Here is a 20,656-nt window from a genome sequence, read left to right on the forward strand (position 1 = left end):
ATACACATGAATGAAACGTCCCCGATCATCATTTATTGCCTTTCTGATTATCTTGCCAAACAAATTACCGTGCTTCCTATATACATCGTATCAAAGCATTCAGGCAAAACCCAGTTTTTTTTTTTTTTTCTTTCTTTCCGTGGTAACTTTCTATTTAACTCTTCAAACCAATCAAAAAATGAAGAGACAAACCCCAACAAGAAGGGGATCAATCGGACAGGTACGGTTAGTTTTTTGGTAAAATTAATACGACTATTGTATTAATTTTTTTTTTTTAAAAAAAAAAGTAGGCACATGTTTATAGAGGTGATTGTATTCATTTAGCCAGTGTAAAAATAAAAAATAAAAAATAAAAAGTAAATTCACGTGCACAACAAAATTGTATTAATAATACAACAAATGTATGTGAGTGTATTGAAACTTCAACTGTGCTTGCCTCAAACTCCAACACGAACTATCGAGTTATTGTCATACATGGTCACTAGGGGTGAAATCGAGCCTAGTCGAGAGCTCGAGTAGTAACCTACTCGAGCTCGAACTCGACAACATCCACCAGGGATCGAGCTCGAGCAATGAAGATCGGGATTGACTCGAGACAAGCACGAGTAAGATCGTACTCGACTCGATCGAGCTCGAATGCATATCGAGCTCGAACTCGAGTCGAGTACTCGAACTTGACATGTATCCGATCGAGCTCGAGCACAGCACTGTGCTCGAGTACTCGAGCTCAATGATCTTGTAATTTGTCAGCCTGTTTGTTCGCCCCCTTTCATGAAAGAAACAACTCAATGCAAGTCCAAAAATAGGCCTCCTGAATCCCACCAGCAGTCCTTCGAAAGGCATGCAATTATCGAAAGGCATGCAATTTCTGATCAAAGCAACAACAACAACAATAGCAAATGCTTGCTGTTGTTTCTGATCAAAGCAACAACAACAGCAAGCAGAACAAGAACAAACTCTCGGGCAGAATCAAAACAAGAACAGCAACAACAACAACATCAGCTTCCTGTAAGGTCCAGTATAGCAATGGAGAGGGAATGGGATACGCAAATGGAATATATTGAATCGCAGGCTGCAGCCCCCAATTTTTTTGGTTAGGGTTTGGAGATTAAAAATTAATATTAGACTTATAAAATTTAACCTCATAATACACATATTTACTACACAAATGCATAATAAGTACCTCAATTTGTCAAATGCAGCTGTTGAAATTGGTGGGCTGCTCACGCTGCTACTGCTACGGTGCGACCTACCGCTACGGAGAAGGAAGAAGGAAGAGTAGCTTCAAGCCTTCAACTGCGGAAGTGTTTAAAACTTCAGCTGTCTCGACTGCCTTATGAGTTGTGACAGTTGAGATTTGAGAAGATGAGCCAAGTCTGTTTGGATTGTAAATTATTTGGGATATTTTTACTGTAACACTTTTTGTGATGTGATGTATGTGAGATAAAAAGATATTGGGAAGATAAAAATGTGTATTGGTAATTGTAAAGATGATGTAAGCAAATAAAATTGGGGAAATATGAAGCAATCCAAACAAACCCGACTGAGATTGGGATTTGAGAGTGAAGGCTGAACTCTGAAGAGTGAACTGAAGACTGAAGAGGAACGAAGAAGGCGAATGAAGGACAGAGTTTGCAATGCATTTCATCGTTTTTAGTTTACAAGCCAAAATTACTTATTCACGCTTCATTATTATTACAACATAACTGGTTAAGGCCGTAAATATTCTAACTAACAAACCTAAAAGAGTAAATTGATATATAAAATATACAAATAGGCCACCAAGCTCGAGCTACTCCACGAGCTAAAATTTCTTGCCATTAATTACTCGAACTCGACTCGTTTTACTGTAGCAAGTAGCTTGAGATTGACTCGAGCTCGAATTTGCTCGAGCTCGATTCGAGTAGCTAACCAAACTACTCGCGAACTCGATTCAAGCTACTCGATTTCTCTGCACCCCTGATGGTCACTGAAATGCCTCGTTCTCTCGAGTTATTGTCATGGTAGTAGGTTCAGAGGTAGGGGACTAGATATCCAATGCCTTTGCACCAGACAAATACATATCTGGGTCACAATTCACAAACACAATGGTACTACCTAAGTGAACATGTGGTCAATCGCCCATCAGCACACCGTCAGCTATAATTCCAGCTTCGTACTCTCTGATTTGCCACATATCGATTGCCCATCGTACGACTGCGACTACAACTCCCACTGCCTCGAACCATAACCACTCAAACATGCATATGTGGTATACGGGCAAATATTTGGGCTACTTAGGCAAGTGCGTAGTTTTCACATCAATATTAGAATTAGATCATACAATATAGCGGTCCCGAGTGCCTGGTATTTTTCTCCATACTCAAAGCTAAGAGTACCCTCCTCAGAGTCTTATCATTCGAGTTACCATTCCAACATTGACGGGGTTTGTGAGTGAAAACTATTATTAAGAAGATTTGTTCCTCATCTTGGTTATGAGTTCCGGTAAATAATGTACATTATCAAATATTTCATTTTTTGTAAATATATTTTTTAATTATTTTTTATCTCACATGCATCAAATCGTTATAGCATATTTTTTCTACAGAAACTCTAGAAAATAGCAATCCAAATGGGTTTAGTCAATTTTTTTTTTTTTTGGAGTGAGGAGTTTGCCTTTTGTTGCTTTTTTTTTTTTGTATCGCAATGTGGAATTTATTGCATTGCTTTTCGAAATATCTGTGGACTACCGCCATTTAAGTTAGTAAGTTTCAGTGGGAAGATAAAAGAAACGAGTCAATAACCAAATGCTCGTTTTTCCTCCCCGTTCATCTCACCGCCAGTATAGCATAGGTATGCGCTGTTCGAGGCTAATAGGTCAAATTCATTAGAAGCGTCTTTCAATCCGAAAAATTACGCTAACTGTTTTATGCCACAATCACATCGTACTTGTGAAAAAGTAGTAGTAAACTCGTAATTTCGTACTTAATCGGAGAAGCAAATACTACTAGATTGAACATTGGAACTTGCATCCCGTTTTTCAACTCTACTAGAGTTCTAAGCAAAACGTCATAATGTAGATCGAAACCTTAAAATTCCTGTATAAAATTACTGGTCGCATGTGCCTCTGACGACCTCATTCCAAGTGTTATGGGTCCGATGTAAGAGCTGATGCTAAAGACGAGAATACTCTTCATGTTATTTCTAGTTGTCTTTTATGCACAACCTAACCTGCCCCTTTTTTTTTTGTTGTTGTTTACTATTTTGGGCTGCAATGAACGTGCGATGTGCATCTAAATCCTCCCAAATTTCCGTCTGCTGCCACAAGAACGATATCAAGAATTAGTTATCGCTTAGACTAAAAACAAAGATATATATATATATATATATTATATAGTCACCAAACATAATTGAAAGAAAACGAGGAAGAACAAGATTTGAAAGCTGATTCCAGCTTCTCTACTTGTAGGGAGCTATTCAATTTCCAGTTTTCACTCACATGACCCCTATTAGCACCATTTGGTAATGTAAGATGTTAACCAGAGACGAAACTACACATTTGATTCTCGAGCGTTTCTAAGCTAATCTGCTAAATGTAATACTCAATCATTTTTTTTAAATTTTATATACATTAAAATAAAGAGTAAATCTTATATACACTGTCAGTATATACACTATCACGATTGGATGAATTACACGTGAGTAAAATTTAAATTTCAAATTTAAATTTTATACATGTGTCAAATATCTAACGGTGATAGTGTATAAACTGACAGTGTATACAAGATTAATTCTAAAATAAATTACGTAACATTTTCCTCAAAGTTCTTTTAAAAGGGCTCGAGTCACTTCTTGAGAGACACATGAATTAGCATATATTTTTATCTAGTTGCCCTTTCCGCATGATCGACCATATTGTTTCGTTCTCTTTTTACGTCATATTTGATCGACCATCTAATACGTCATATTTTTATTACCACCAAAAATACATTTGATGCTTATTAGCCCAAGTGCAAATAAGAAGTAGTACTGTAGTTAGTTTATTTAATTGATTTAATTTCCTCATGAAAGCCCCAAAGTGATTCAACAATGGGTGGGTGAAGAGAATGGAGCAGAGAGATTAAATAGAACCATTTTGGGTCCTCCAACATATGGGCACTTGTCGATGGTTTGCAAAGTGTGGACCGAAGAAGTAATTAATTTAATCAGCTACGGGAAGAGACACAAAGACAACTCACGTTAAAGGAGCTAGTACAACAGCTGCTTCTACTTCCACCACCTTGTTCTCTCTCAAGTTTCCTTGGTTCAAATTGATTGGCACATTGAGTCCAGGCCACTAAAATTTGTGTCAATGTCAATTCTTCCCTCATCATCACTACGTTCGAATATCTATGGGACGTGCCTTCATTTAAGCTGCCTATAGTTCCGCTATAATAGTACTACTACTATTTATTGACATACCACCTAATTTCGTGCTAGTACTTTGTGCCTGAGGAGGGTATTTCCAGGTCGGCAGAGCTGGGGTCCCGCCCTATGTCTCTTAGGCTCCGACCACCTCGGCCGTTCGCCATCGCGTTAGGACTTCGGCTTAATTACAGCCTCGGCTAAGGTTTTCCTTTACTTAGCCGAAGTCAATTATGGTGACCAGACAACCGGAGTTGTGAAACATGACCTCTGACACCTCTGATACCTCTGACATTTCTGGCAAAGCTGCTCTGACACGCGCCGACTGACACAGCTGTCCCGGCGCACCTTTCTGCAGAGTCCATTGAGTCACTTTGATACGCTGACTCTGCCAGATCTCTAGGGACCTGTGCAAGCAGTCCCTCTCTCCTGTCCATCCTCTATAAATACTCAAGACTTCTACTGAGAGGGGGACGGCCAAATTTCTGGTAACATTAGCCATATTGCTCTCCAGCATATTGCTCTTTAAAATACCGAACTAACTTAAGCTTCGGAGTTACACCGGGGACTTTAGTCCCTCTTACAATTTGAGCAGGTGACCTCGTCTGAGTCAACCACCTAGGATCAGAGGTCTTCTCCAGCTCGGGTGATCCACTCCAGCAGGACAAAAACGACCTCTTCAATTGGCGCCGTCTGTGGGAAGCGCGAGAATACCAAAATATGAAGCCTACGCGTTCTAAGAGCAGGAGGGCTCTCACCATTGGTGCTGAGCAAAGCAATGCAGCCCAACCGGAAGATATTTCAGAAGGGCAGGAGCCCCCAAGGACTCAGCCCGCAAACGAAGAGGCCATAACGCGTATGGCCGAGTTTGTAACCGAGAATCCCAACATCTTTGAGGAGTTGGGGAGATATTTAAAGAGGCAAGGCAAGCAGAAGGCTGAGTCCTCCAAAAGAAAATCAGATGGGTCTCCCGAAGGTTCATCTGACGAAGAATCTGATGGAAGGCGCCTAAGCCGAAGTGCCTCAAAGCGGGCACTTTCTAAGGCCACTTCTAAGGTAGCTTCCATGACCAAGGCATTTTCCCGAGAACTCCTAGGCCGACGACCCGAGGAGGAACCTCGGCCCCTGGGAATACCCGGGGTGAATTATATGAGGGCCCCGCCCTTCACTGATGACATTAACGAGGAAAGGCTTCCTCCAAACTTCAAGCTTCCCTCTATACCATCTTATGACGGCCGAGCTGATCCCGAGGATCACATCCACGCCTTCATCTCGGCTTTCCGTTTATATTGCATCCCTGACCCAGTCATATGCCGAGCTTTTCCAGTGTTCCTCCAGGGCACTGCTCGAAAATGGTTCTGGGGATTGGAACCTAGGAGCATCTCCACCCTGGGGGAACTGGTGGAAAGATTCCTCCATCGATTCATCTCCTCCCGACCTACGACCAGGACCTCGGCTTATCTGCTGAATATGCAGCAAAACCCGGGGGAGTCACTTCGGTCGTACGTCCAGAGGTTCCATGAGGAAAGCGTACAAATACCTAACCCCAATGAGCAAGTCACTATTGCTGCATTCACTCATGGGCTTGTATCTGGAGTGTTCAACACGGGGATCCACAAGAAGTATCCCCGCACACTCCACGAACTGTGGTTGAAGGTCGAAAAGGGCATACAGGGCGAGGACCTCAATCGCATGAAGAAAGAAGTCCAAGCTGCTCGCCCAAGGGCCGACCCCCGAAAAGGGAAGGAGCTTGGCCGAGGTGAAGCTGGGACTGGAAGCGGCTTCCAGAGTCCCGGCCGAGATCGTCGTAGTGTGTTCGACAGGATCTCTAAGGGGAAGTCGCCCATCCCAGAGTCCGAACTGACTCCCCTGAACACCTCCCGATCCCGCGTGCTGTCTGTAATGGAACAAAACAACCTCGGAAAGGCCCCTCCCAAAATGTGGGGCAGCAAAGACAAGAGGAACTCGAACCTCTACTGTCTGTATCACCGGGACATCGGACATGAAACAGAGGAATGCAACGATCTCAAAAAGGAGATTGAGAACCTCATCCGACAAGGCCACCTCAAGCAGTTCATTCGCCGAAGTGGAGGTCATTCGCGTGATGAGAATCGACGCGATAAGCGGGGTGACCAACGCCGTGATGAGAGGCGGACGTCAAGAAGCAGTTGCCGACCTCCCGAGGATCCTAGGGAGCCGAAAAGGCCACCCGGAGATGGATCCTCAGGTCAAAGACTGGGATATGGGCCAAATATTGCCGGAGTCATTAACACCATTGCCGGCGGTCCGACGGGAGGAGATAGCCAGAACTCCCGGAAGAGGACCTACAGACAAGCCAACCCGGACCAGGCCGAGGCCAATTCTCGCCTATCCGAAGTGATCACTTACGGGCCTAGTGACCCCGTCCCGGCCGCCTCCAGCAGTCATGAAGCCTTGGTGATTGAAATCCTCACCAATAACTACATCGTGAAAAAGGTTTACATTGACCCGGGAAATTCAGTGGACGTCATGTACCTCCGCACCTTTGAAAGCCTTAAACTGGCCAGGGAGTGCATGACCCCGGTAAGGACTCCTCTTGTTGGGTTCGGGGGACACATTGTGCACCCCGAAGGGATGGTGGCTCTGACAGTAACTATAGGGCGTCACCCCCGCTGCAGAACCATCCCCGTCAACTTCGTAGTAGTCAAGGCTGACTCCCCGTACAACTTACTCCTCGGCCGGCCTACACTCAATGCTTTGCGGGCAGTGTACTCCACCTATCACTTAAGCTTCAAGTTTCTTACTCCAGCGGGAGTGGCCGAAGTCAGCAGCGACGTCTGCGCTGCCCGAGAATGTTACCTCGCCACTCTACAAGCAACCTCCCCATCAACCTCCGGGGCAAGGCCTGAGAAGAGGTCAAATATCCTCTCGATAGATAGCATTGATCCTCAGCGAGCTGAGAAGATTCCAAGGCTGGAAACTGGGGATGAGGTGGAAGAACTCCCTCTGGACCCCACGAAGCCTGATCAGACGGTTCGCGTTGGTACCCGACTGCCCGATCCTGTTAAAAGAGGTATGGTAGACCTCCTAAGAAGGTACCGGGACGTCTTTACCTGGGCCGCGGAGGAGGTTCAAGGAGTTCCACATCACCTCATGATACATGAGCTGAATGTCGATCCCCAAGTCCGCCCGGTCAAACAAAAACGAAGGCACCTCGGCCCTGAACGCAGCCGAGCTGTTGGCGAAGAAGTGGATAAGCTCCTCCCCGCAAAGATCATCCGGGAGGTCCAATATCCGACCTGGTTATCCAACCCGGTTATGGTGAAGAAGGACACCGGGGCCTGGAGAATGTGCGTCGACTTCACCGACCTCAACAAGGCTTGCCCCAAGGATTGTTACCCATTGCCTAAGGTCGACACCTTGGTGGACTCGGCAATGGGATATGAAGTCCTCTGCTTTTTTGACGCCTTTAAAGGGTACCACCAGATCGGGATGAGTCCGGAGGATCAACAAAAGACCGCCTTCTATACGGACAAAGGCACATACTGTTACACCACCATGCCTTTCGGACTAAAGAACGCCGGGGCCACGTATCAACGCTTGGTCAACCAAGCTTTTAAATCTCAGATCGGCCGAACTGTCGAGGCCTATGTGGATGACATCCTCCTCAAAAGCCAGACAACTTCAGCATTTCTTGCCGACCTGAAGGAAGTCCTGGAAGTCCTTCGGGAGACCCGAATGATGTTGAACCCCAAGAAATGTGTCCTCGGGGTCACTTCGGGAAAGTTCCTAGGCTACCTCGTCTCCAGGCGGGGTATTGAAGCAAATCCAGACAAGGTGAGGGCCATCCAAGAAATGTCCTCACCACGGTGTGTCCGAGACGTCCAGAGACTGAGAGGGCGTCTGGCCGCCTTGAACCGGTTCTTATCGCAGTCAGCCTCCAAGGCACTGCCATTCTTCAAAGTCCTCAAGAAAGCTGACAAATTTTCCTGGACGGAAGAGTGCCAACAGGCGTTTGAACAGTTAAAGGATTACCTCAACCACCTCCCAACACTCACCTCACCTCGCCCAGGGGACAAGTTATTCTTGTACTTATCCGCTGCAGCTGAAGCTGTGAGTGCCGTACTGATAAGGGAGGAGGGTGTCCAAACGCCCGTTTATTATGTCAGCCGAGTCCTCCGAGGTCCTGAGACCAGGTACACTCAGGCGGAAAAACTTGTGCAGGCCTTAATTCACGCAGCTCGTAGGCTTAAGCCGTACTTCTTGGCTCATCACGTCTGTCTACGGACAGATCAACCACTTCGGCAGGTCCTGTCGCGACCGGAGGCCTCTGGACGCCTCACCAAGTGGGCCATCGAGATGGGAGAGTACGACTTATCTTATGAGCCCCGCACAGCAATTAAAGCCCAGGTTCTCGCAGATTTTCTGGCCGAGCTTACCTTTGAGGAAGTGAGTGAGACCATCCCGGCTACCACCCAGGCTGTCACCCCGTCCACCTCCGAGCCCCAGCGATGGACCTTGCATGTGGATGGCTCATCCAATAGCGAAGGTAGCGGAGCCGGTTTGCTCCTTGAAGATCCCCAAGGGGAAATTTGCTCATACGCCTTGAGGTTCGATTTTGCCGCTTCCAACAACGAAGCCGAATACGAAGCCGTCATTGCCGGTCTGCAAATAGCTCGTAAGCTCGGGGCCGCGCATATCATGGTCTATAGCGACTCCCAACTCGTCGTGTGCCAAATACTAGGCGAATACGAGGCCAGGGAAGAGGTGATGCAGCGTTACCTCTCCAAGGTACTCCAGCTGGCCACACACTTCGGGTCTTTTGAAATCCAAAGAATACCGCGGTCACAAAATCGAAGGGCTGACGCCCTCTCCCGGCTTGCTTCCACCTCTTTCTCCGATCTGAACAAGACGGTTCTCGTAGAAGTTCTAGCCGAGCCGGGATATTTAGCTGAGGTCGTGTACCCCGTTTACCCTGGGGACACATGGCTGGGGCCCTTGACTCGATATCTCAGTCGGGGTGAGCTCCCCGAAGACCGAGCTGAATCACGGAAGCTTCAACGAAAAGCAGCTCGGTACACCCTCCGGCAGGGCCTCTTGTACAAGAGGTCCTACCTCGGCCCATGGCTACGATGTATCACCCCGGAAGAAGGCGAGAGGATCCTTGAGGACATTCATGAGGGACTCTGTGGTGCCCACGTCGGCTTCAGGATGCTGGTGAAGAAAGCTTTGCTTCTTGGGTACTTTTGGCCCACCATGAAGGTGGACGCCCAGGTCATGGTGCTCTGTTGTCCTTCTTGTCAACACCATGCCCCTGAGCACCACCAACCGACTAATCTTATGATCCCCATCACCTCGCCATGGCCCTTCGAACAATGGGGGACCGACATAATCGGTCCATTCCCTAGGGTCCCAGGCAACTATGCCTACGTGGTGGTGGCGGTGGATTATTTCACTAAATGGGTCGAGGCTGAACCCCTGAGAAGCATCACTGGATTGGCTGTCCAAAAATTTTTCTGGAAAAACGCGGTCTGCCGCTTCGGATTACCTCGAGTTGTGATCTCGGATAATGGAAAGCAGTTTGCTGATAACCCTTTCAAGGCATGGTGCGAGAACTTGGGGATCAAGCAACACTTCACCTCGGTAGGGCACCCTCAGGCGAATGGACAAGCCGAAAACTTCAACCGAACTCTCCTCCATGGCCTCAAGACCAGGCTCCACCGGGCTGGATCATCGTGGATGGAAGAACTCCCCAGCGTGCTGTGGTCCTACCGGACTACGCCGAGGTCAGCGACCCAAGAAACGCCGTTTTCCCTAACTTATGGGTCCGAGGCCGTCGTTCCAGCTGAATTCATCACACCTAGCCCGCGAATGGCTGCGTATGCTGCCGAAGTCAATGAAGAGGAGCGGCGTGTTGACCTCGATCTCGCCGAAGAGAAGCGTGATATGGCCGCGGCCAAAGTTGCGACATACAAAAATATCCTAGCTGGCTATTACAATGCTCGGGTCAAACACTTAAGATTTAGTCCGGGAGACCTTGTGCTCCGGAAAAACTCTGTCAGCCGAGCTGAGCCCCAGGGAAAACTCAACCCCAAGTGGGAGGGACCCTACCGAGTTATTGAGTCCAGCCAAAATGGATATTGTAAACTAGCTTACCGAGATGGTTCGCGGGTGCCCCGAACCTGGCATGCTGAGAACCTTAAGTTGTATTACCCGTGAGGGGTACGTGTTTTTATATCTCACCTCTTTAAATTATTTCTCACTTATTCTCATTCTGTCTTAAGTGAAAAATAAGGGGACAAAACTCAATCAAAAAGAAGACAAAATGCAAGTCAAAAAACCAGTATTTCAAAAACAACTTCAAAAACACCATATCCAAACAATATATCAAAAACAACTCCAAATATATTTTAATTATGTATATTTAATTTGTATATTTTAATAAGTATATTTCAATTTGTATATTTTAATTATGTATTTTAATATGTATATTTCAATTATATTTTAATATGTATATTTCAATTATGTATATTATATATATATTATATTAATATAAATATATTTATTTCAATTATGTATAATATTATATATATTATATCAATTGAAATAAATATTATATATTTATATAAATACATTTATTTATATATAAATTTATAAATATATTTATTCAATTTTGTTTTATAATATATATTAATATATATTAATATGTATATTTCAATTATGTATATTATACATAAATTATATTAATAATAATGTATATTATATATATTATACAATTCTAATATTATATATTTATACATACATATTATAAATATTTTATTTTATTTAAAATATATTTTTATATATTTATAATATATTTACATAAATATTATATGTTATATAAATTATATATAATATAATGTATAATATATTATACATTTATATAAATGTACATTTACACATAATATATAAATATTTATTTATATTTATAATATACATTTATATTATGTATAATATATAATATAATACATTTATACATTTATATTAATATACATAATATTAATTTTACATTTATACATAATATTAATACATGTATACATTTATATTAATTATATTAATACATTTCTACATAATATTAATATATATTTATAATTTATTAATTTATACATTTATATAATATTCATTTATAATTTATACATTTTTAATAATATACACATATACATTTAAATATACATTTATATTATGTATTATATATATTAATACATTTATACATTTATATTAATATACATAATATTAATTTTACATTTATACAAAATATCAATACATATATACATTTATATTAATTATATAAATACATTTCTACATAATATTAATATATATTTATAATATATTAATTTATACATTTATAATATTCATTTATAATTTATACATTTATAATAATATACACTTATAATTTATAATATATTTATAATATTCATTTATAATTTATACATTTATAATAATATACACTTATACATTTATAAATATATTTATATTATTTATTATATATAATATAATACATTTATATATTTTTATATGAATATATAAATATATTTATTTATAAATATCTATAAATGTATTATAAATGCATAAATGCATATTTATATAAAAATATAAAAATTATAATTTATAATTTATACATTTATATAATATTCATTTATAATTTATTCATTTATAATAATATACATCTATACATTTGTAAATATAAATGGATTATAAATGCATAAATGTATATTTATATAAAAATATAAAAATTATAATATTCTAAAAATACTCAAAAATATGTTTCAAAAATACCTCTAAAAATAATCCAAAAAAATCTACAGTAAAAGTTTTTCATATAGTTTTTGAAAAACAACCCCAAAAACAACTAATCCAAATGGACTTGTTTTTCAGATTCAAAATGCTACAGTGGTGTTTTTGAAAAACAAACCCAAAAACAGCTAATCCAAACGGAGCCCAGTTATATTGAGATACGAAAAGCAAAAAGCCGAGGTCACATGTGGCCTCGGCTCAGAGTTACAAGCGAATGGCCAAGGTTATCTATGACCTCGGCTAACCTATTGCAGAAATTAGCCTATTATCTACGCGCCCCGTGCTTCGGCTTCCTGGTTATCTCCGGTGGCCTCAGCTCCGCCATCACTTCCGCCATCACCTCCGCCATCACTGCCGATGTCGTCACCTTGGAGTTCGGCCCCGTCCAGATCAAATTCAGATAGCCATTTGTTGAACTCCTCCTTTACCTCGGTCAGATCCCTTCCAGTCCGGATGCCTTCGGCCATACGATCGAATAGTTCCTTGGCATCCTCGTTGAAATGTTCCTTGTCATGAAGGGACTCCAGCTGATCCGGAGTGAGAAAGGGAGCCGTATCGTGAACTGCCGAAGTGTATCCGAACATGAAGCTCGGCAAGGTGAGCTCGCCGAGATCCTTGAGGAAACCCTCTGATTTCCGGAAGGCTTCCAGCGCCAAGGTCCCCGCTTCTTCGATGGCCGCTTTGGTTGACTCTTCTTCCTGAGCCCTTCTATCTTTTTCTTCGGCAAGGGCAGTCATCAAAGAGTTCTTGGTAGCCTCGGCCTGTTCTCGCGTTGCTTCGGCCTTGTCGCGCTCCTGCTCGGTCGCCTTCAGTTTTTCTTCAAGCTCGGCAACCTTCTTCTCGAGCTCGGCAGAAGGTTCATAGTTTTCGACCAACTTTGTATAGCGTTGGGTCAGTTCGGCGAGGAAAGCAGTGGTGGATGCCCAGGAGACGGAAGCACTCTGCATCAGTTCGCCTGGGGAAAGCTTCCGGGCGTAGGTATTATCTCGGGGCAGGACTGAGTGGACCAGAAGCTCCTGAGCGACCAAGGGGTCCTTACAGCGGTCATTCACGTTGAGCTCCCACTCCGGACACCATTGCGCGCCGGAGTGCCTTTTATCCTCCCCGGCCTCTTGTGAGGGGACGTTGTGAAGATTAAAGAGAGAGGACCCCGTCACGGGGACCACGGGAAATGCCGTTGTCCCTCTGCCCCGAGGTGGAGCGGCAATTGTTATCCCCCTGATCGGCACCCCAACGGGTATAGCCGAAGTACGACCCACCCCGGCAGGAATCGATGAAGTGCGGGAGCCCTCCCCGGTGATTATCACGGGAGATCCCCGGCTTGCCGTCACCGTAGTGGTGTGGGCCGAGGTGGTCTTCTTCTTCGGCCGAGTGGATGGTTCGGCCTGGTCTTTACGCTTGGACGGCCTCTTGCTGACCCCGGAAGGCCCCGCGGTAATCAGATCGGAAACCTTCTTCACTGCGAAGCATAGAGGGAGAGTTAGTTAGAATCAAGGAAAAAAAATAGACGAAGTAAGGAGTAAGGAAGTACAATGCTTTTCAAGCCTATTAGAATAGAATGGCGGACGATCCGGGCTGATAAGAGCTCGGCTGATGCCGCCGTCGACAAGAACTGACTCCGGAAAATCCCAACAATTGATCCAGAGGCCCGACCCCGTCAGCTTTCTGAAGTTATCCTCCTCCAGTTTACCCGGAGAGGTCTCTTTGACCGGAGTAGGCGGCCTCCACCAGAACCCCCTGGGGAAGTCACCAGCCGGGACAAAAATGAAGTTCCTCTTCCATTCTTTGATGGAGGAAGGTGCATCTACCACCAACTTCGGGACTTTGTTCCCGAAGTAGTACCACCCCTTCTCAGTCCCACTATTCTTGAGCGAGTAGCAACGACGGAAGAGGTTGACTGTGGGAGTTATTTCTTGATGTCGGCACAACATCTGGAATCCGACCAGGACCCGGATTGCGTTGGGGACGAGCTGAGTGATTCTCACCCCCCAATATCTCAGGCAGTCCCGGAGGAACCTTGTGGTTGGAATCCTTAGCCCTGCCTCCAACTGATCGATATATATGGCCACTCTACCTCGTGGAGGGAGCTCGGCTGACTGGTTCGTCTGAGGAGTATAAATACTGTAGTCCCTCCTCCAGGGATACTGACGAACCACCTCGATGATCATTGCTTCAGTCATTACGCTGCCGAATTGAGGAACAATGCCGTAGTCAATTGCTTCCAGGTTCGGAGGAGTAGTAGGCTCTTGCACTCCCTCGTCCCTTGGAACTTCGTCGCCCAGGTCGTCGTTGTAGAGGACCTCCCCCTCGACCTCGGTTCCCTCGCTTTCTCCCTGGGGTGTCCCGGCCTGATGAGACGCTTCGGCCCCCCCTTCCCCGGCCTCAGAAACCGTTCTCTCTTCGGAGGGTTCAGGCCTTTCTGCTTCGGCGAAGTCGGGCCTCACTGTCTCTCTATGAGTACGGGCAGTTCTAGCCATTGCTAGAGGGAGAAATGAAGAAGAAGAAGAAGTGAACTTACTCAGGATGTGGTTTGAAAGTGTGCCGAAGTGAAAAGACGAAGAAATAGAGCTCTGTGGTGATTCTTGATTTCTGGTGAAGAGTCAATTGGTAAAAAGGGACCCCTATTTATAGGCTAACAGGGAGGAGATGAAAGGGCAAAACCTTTGGGATCCGTAAGGACGCAACCTCTCTCCTCATTTAATGAGGACTGTTCATCTGACCGTTGATTTCACGTCCATCCACGGAGTCATCATTATAGCTGACAGCCGTCCTTTCACCCCTCATTCAGTCTCATCCGCACGGTAATGACGTGTCCCAACACTCCGTGTCTTACACCCTTATCAGCCCCGGGAAGTAGCCACTTCGGGGTACCGCGACCTCGCCCTTCCCGAGGCTTGGGGGGCTTAGTGAGGAGGGTATTTCCAGGTCGGCAGAGCTGGGGTCCCGCCCTATGTCTCTTAGGCTCCGACCACCTCGGCCGTTCGCCATCGCGTTAGGACTTCGGCTTAATTACAGCCTCGGCTAAGGTTTTCCTTTACTTAGCCGAAGTCAATTATGGTGACCAGACAACCGGAGTTGTGAAACATGACCTCTGACACCTCTGATACCTCTGACATTTCTGGCAAAGCTGCTCTGACACGCGCCGACTGACACAGCTGTCCCGGCGCACCTTTCTGCAGAGTCCATTGAGTCACTTTGATACGCTGACTCTGCCAGATCTCTAGGGACCTGTGCAAGCAGTCCCTCTCTCCTGTCCATCCTCTATAAATACTCAAGACTTCTACTGAGAGGGGGACGGCCAAATTTCTGGTAACATTAGCCATATTGCTCTCCAGCATATTGCTCTTTAAAATACCGAACTAACTTAAGCTTCGGAGTTACACCGGGGACTTTAGTCCCTCTTACAATTTGAGCAGGTGACCTCGTCTGAGTCAACCACCTAGGATCAGAGGTCTTCTCCAGCTCGGGTGATCCACTCCAGCAGGACAAAAACGACCTCTTCAGTGCCTAATTGCCATCAACCCGTCAGGGCATCTTCATTCTCCTTTCTGATCAGATTGCATTGCGTATGAACGGGACGATTTGCTTTGGTGCTCTGGTTGGTTAAAATGCGCTTTGCCCGTAGAGGCATGCTACTCTTCCAAATTTCTCTCTTCTCTCTAAATAAACAGCCATACTAACTAATCCATGTGGCTTCTTTTCCCACCTTTTCTCTTGTGTGGAACTCATTAGGAACATGTTTAGCAACCAATCTCACTTGATTATCGTGATGAGAAGCAATCAAGAACAGGAACACTAAAGAATGTGTTTGGATAGGAAATTATTTGAATTAATTATTGCATCACGACAGTACTCTTTGCAATGTGTTGTATGTAAGATAAAAAGATAGTTGAAATGAATAAAAAAAAATTGATTGAAAAATTTACTTGTGATGCAAGCAAAATGTTTTGTTTTAAATTTTCTTGAAGCACGCTTCCCAATAAGCAAAACTGCCTCCTTGGTCTCTAAATTGATTGGGAATTAGTAGCACTCTAAAAATTTTTGAAGCATGTTGTAACTTGTCAACGGCCATGTATTTAAATGACTAGAAGGACTAACCAAGAGGGAAAAAAAAAAAAAAACTCATCTCTTTCTCTTTGATAGATGGTTGACAGCCCGAAGCAACCATTACATTTTATTTTTTCCTTTTTGGCAAACCAATTAGGTAGGTCATTTAAAAAAAAAAAAAAATGGAGTACTATCAATGCCACGAAGCTCTCATGGGAGCCCAGCTCATTTTGGTAAGTTATCTTTGGTTCCTGCCCTCCCTCTTTAATAGTTTAATGTGCTTATGGGCCTCATTAATATCTCATCGCGTGAAGACTGTCAGTAATTTTTTTTTATTACTGTTAATTCCGTAGTGACTCTCCTCCGTAAGATTGAAAACGAATTCAATATGGTTAGAATCTCAATAGAGCGACCGTCGCCATGCACCGTCAGAGAAACAGGTAAAAGCATATGGAAGTCATATTTAGTTCACCAGATTGGTTCAATACATATAATATATTATCTTATTGTTGGACCATTGATGAAGGTCAAAATTTAAGTATTCTTATTGGGACCAAGTGGGTTCAGGCTTCATAGTATCTAGTCTGTTTTTGAAAACAGTAATCCAATTCATGGTGCCACGGTCTTTGAGATTCGGCTTTCTTTGTTTGATTTTCTATTTTTCCTTGCACCATTAAGCATTGGAACAACACGAAATTTTAAAAAGAAAAAATAAAATCCTAATCAAATGTAAAATGTGAAACAGCAATGGATTTATGATGTTTCAAGTTTCAAAAACAACACGAAGTTTCAAGTTTTTCTAGAAATGTTTGACAAGTTTTGAAACTAAATTTCTTCTAGCATAAAAATTAGTGATTGACTCTGATTTGTTGAGGCAAAAATGAGGTAAATGGCTATAATTGCTTTTGAATCGAAAGTTAATTGGAGAAAATTTCTTTTTTACTGTTTATTATTGTACTTCTTATACTGTACTCTATATATATGTGTGTGTAGTGATTAAACTACGCGTTTAAGAAATAGTAAAAGGGTTACTGCCCTTTAGTTTGCAACCTTACCTCTTGTCCTAGACACATCCAACCGTGGACTAGAAAAAGTGATGTTAACCTTCTTTTAACTTTTATTAAAAATTGGCTTGTTACTCCATATTTATGGACCAAAAATAAAGTAAAATTAGGGGGAAAAATCCAGAAGAAAAGAAAATAGTTATGAAAATTTTATTTTATCTTTGGTATATGTTCATGTATTTTTGGAATAAAAGAAAAGAAAATAACTTGCATTTAAATTCCAAAAAAAAAAAAAAACTATTATATGCTACACTAGTCTACTCATAATTTATTATAGCTATTCAATCCAAACACTAACCAATAAGTGTTAGGTGGGCCATTAGGTAAATTACAAGATGCAATCAGGGTTGCATCTAGAGATTTTATACCATAGAAACTAACGTGTCTTGCTTTGAAATTCAAGGACAAAAATGAGAATTTGGGTACAGTTGAAGGATGTAAAGTAAAATTAACCCTTCAACTTACGAACCGTAGACTGTAGACTGTAGACTGCAGAAGAGTCATATTTGTATCACTCCTACTAGTAGGCCAAGTACTATAAAAGAACGCTGGGGACGAAACCAAGAAGTAAGTGGCTGAATTTGGTCAATACAGCTGTGGGAAGTAGAACTCGTGCATTGGTATTTGACTATTGCAAAGTTATTTTCAACCATTCAAGTCTCTCTAATCAGCAGTTGAGTCCAGTGCGTAAACTCATCGCTTGCTTGCATTTTAAGCCTCCCCTTCTTCCCCACTTTTCTGATTTCTCAACTCAGACTTCCCTTCTCAGTTCTGTCTCTCTCTCTCTCATCTATTTCTTTCTTTTTTGGTTTTAATCCTCCAACTCCTTAGCACTTTCCCCGCCCAATTTGATGCAGCTTGTATTAAACATTTTTACTCCAAATACAGTACTCTGCTCTCCTCTGTCTGTGTGCTCCGTCATTAAGAAAATGATGGAGTAAAATGCTGGGTCGGTCACTTGAGGGCCATGCCCTGAACAGTGAAGGCCCCCCCCCCCCCAAAACTCTCTTCTCTCTTCCTCTCCCTCCCAAAAAGAAAAACGAAAAACATAAAATATAAACACTGCTCCTCCCTACGGACCCTACCCTCCTTTATTAATATAGTTTAGACTTTAGACACACACACATATAAATATCACATTCCCTTTGATCAATTCCCCCCGCCCATCAAACTAAAAGATATACTAATTCCTATTCATCTTCATTTTGATGATCTTCTCTTCTCACCTAAACACCCTGCATCACCAGTCACAATCCTGACCATCCCCTCCCCCCCTCCTCTCCCCAAAACACAAGAAAAAGAAAGGAAAAAAAAGAAGAAGAAGAGCCCATCTCTCTTTTTATAGCCTAGTTTCATTAAATAGGCTTCACTGTTTGTTGCTGCAGCACTGGTAGTGCAGATCCCTCTTCAGATCCTCCCTCTCAAATAATGGCTGAACCTCCCCACTCTGAAACAGAATCAAGCAGCCATTCAGGCACACTTGATTCCGCTCACATGCATCACCACCGCAAACGCGGCAGAGATGACAATAATACCACCACCACCACCACTTCCGCTGCCAGCAGAAGCAATAATGATAATGATACCGATCGTTCCAGTAAGAACAGCAATAGTAGAAGTCAGACTAGGAACAACAGCAACAACAATAATAATAATAATAGCAGCAGCAAGCATCCCGTGTATAGAGGTGTCAGGATGCGGGCTTGGGGAAAATGGGTTTCGGAAATCCGCGAGCCCAAGAAGAAGTCTCGGATCTGGCTGGGCACTTTCGCCTGCCCCGAAATGGCTGCCCGGGCCCACGACGTCGCGGCTCTCTCCATCAAGGGCAATTCTGCCATCCTCAACTTCCCGGAGCTCGCGGGTTCCTTGCCTCGACCCGCCACGTGCTCCCCGCCTGACGTCCAGGCTGCTGCCTTAAAAGCCGCCCAAATGGATTTCCAAATGGACGGACGCGCTAAACCCGGGGATGAGTCTTCCCATTCCCAGTCGTCCGAGTCCTCGTCCTCTCGGGTGATGACGCCATGCCTGTCCTCGATGACTGGATCATCCTCCTCGTCCTCATTGCTCTCCAGCGTCACGTCATCATCACCGTCCTCGTGCACAGAGGAGGTGTCTACGGCTGCGCAGGCGTCGGAGGCAGCGGCGGCGGAGGAGCTGTGCGAGATAGTCGAGCTGCCGAGCCTCGGGGCGAGCTACGACTCGGTGGAGTCGGCCCGGGAGGAGTTGGTTTTCATGGACTCCGTAGATAACATGGGATGGGACTACGGTCACCCGTGGTTGCATGGCAGTGTGGAAACCTATGGATATTTTGGGGAAAACCACGCGGGATTAATGGGAATGGCAGAAGTTGATAATCCTGTCGTTTCAGGAAGCTTTGAAGGCTTGTTATGGCAGCTGCACTAGTGAAGACAAGGGATGCTGCTGCTGTTCTTGAGTAATTAATTCAAGCAAATTGATGGTGTGTTCAGTTTATGGTTCTTATTTTTTGGGACCATTTTTTGTTTTCTTTTTTTTTTTTTTGGGGGTTGAGTTTTGCTCTGTTAATTTATGATGAAAACTCTCTTTATTTTCATGGAGTAAATCTTTTTCCATGGCTTGGGAAAAAAAATTATCATAGTAGGTCTAGTAGCAATGTATTAATTATTATACCTTTCTTGCAACTCAAGTTCTTGCTGGTTACTTCAAAGTCGAAAGCACGAAGCAGTAGTGGTAGTTTAGTAGCAGTAGCAGGATTTTGTCTTCTTTGACACTCAGCCTATGATTGTATGGGTGAGATACGTTGATGATCAGAGAGAAAAATAAAAGGAGAGAAAAGAAGGCATCGTGAACGTTTTGTTTCTTGGTCCAGCTCCTTCCTCGCATAAAAGGGTTGAGTTCATTTGGTTTAGTTCTCTGTCTCTCTCTCTCTCTTCAATGATTATGACCGGAGCAGCATATGTATAGACTGCTTTACAAACCAGAAGAAAAGAAAGGGGCATCATTGGACTACTACTTTATTATTGGTCCATCGCTATTTAAAAAGAGATTGCTCCGTATCTTTGCATTAGTCTGCTCAATGAGGTAAGTTTTACGTACTTTTCGTTGCATAATTTACGAATTGACGATCCAACCGAGTATATAATTTTTTTTTCTTTTTACCTTTGCTCTTTTTTCTTTTTTTTTTCAATTTTCAACGAGGGTTTTTTTTGCCCCTTCGTACTGGTCTTTTGACGGTTCAATCAAATTCCGTGTCCCTCTTTCTAGCTTTTCTTGAGTCGTTTTATTCTTTAGCTTTTCTTGTCCATGAAACTAATGAAGAAAAGCCATGGACTTCCAAAAATTGGACAAAGAAGGATGCCGAAGACTGCCCC

At 43.4% G+C, this 20,656-nt stretch overlaps 1 protein-coding gene across 1 annotated transcript; it reads left to right on the forward strand.

Annotated features, from left to right (window-relative positions):
• Nucleotides 1–17,839: 17,839 nt before the first annotated feature.
• LOC113695070 (ethylene-responsive transcription factor TINY-like) lies at nt 17,840–20,153 on the forward strand. The gene has a single exon (XM_027214028.2). The coding sequence runs from the start codon at nt 18,735–18,737 to the stop codon at nt 19,707–19,709; it is 975 nt and encodes a 324-aa protein (XP_027069829.1). The 5' UTR covers nt 17,840–18,734; the 3' UTR covers nt 19,710–20,153.
• Nucleotides 20,154–20,656: the final 503 nt, after the last annotated feature.

The sequence above is a fragment of the Coffea arabica genome, chromosome 6e (genome assembly GCF_036785885.1).
Source record: "Coffea arabica cultivar ET-39 chromosome 6e, Coffea Arabica ET-39 HiFi, whole genome shotgun sequence".
Lineage (NCBI taxonomy): Eukaryota > Viridiplantae > Streptophyta > Magnoliopsida > Gentianales > Rubiaceae > Coffea > Coffea arabica.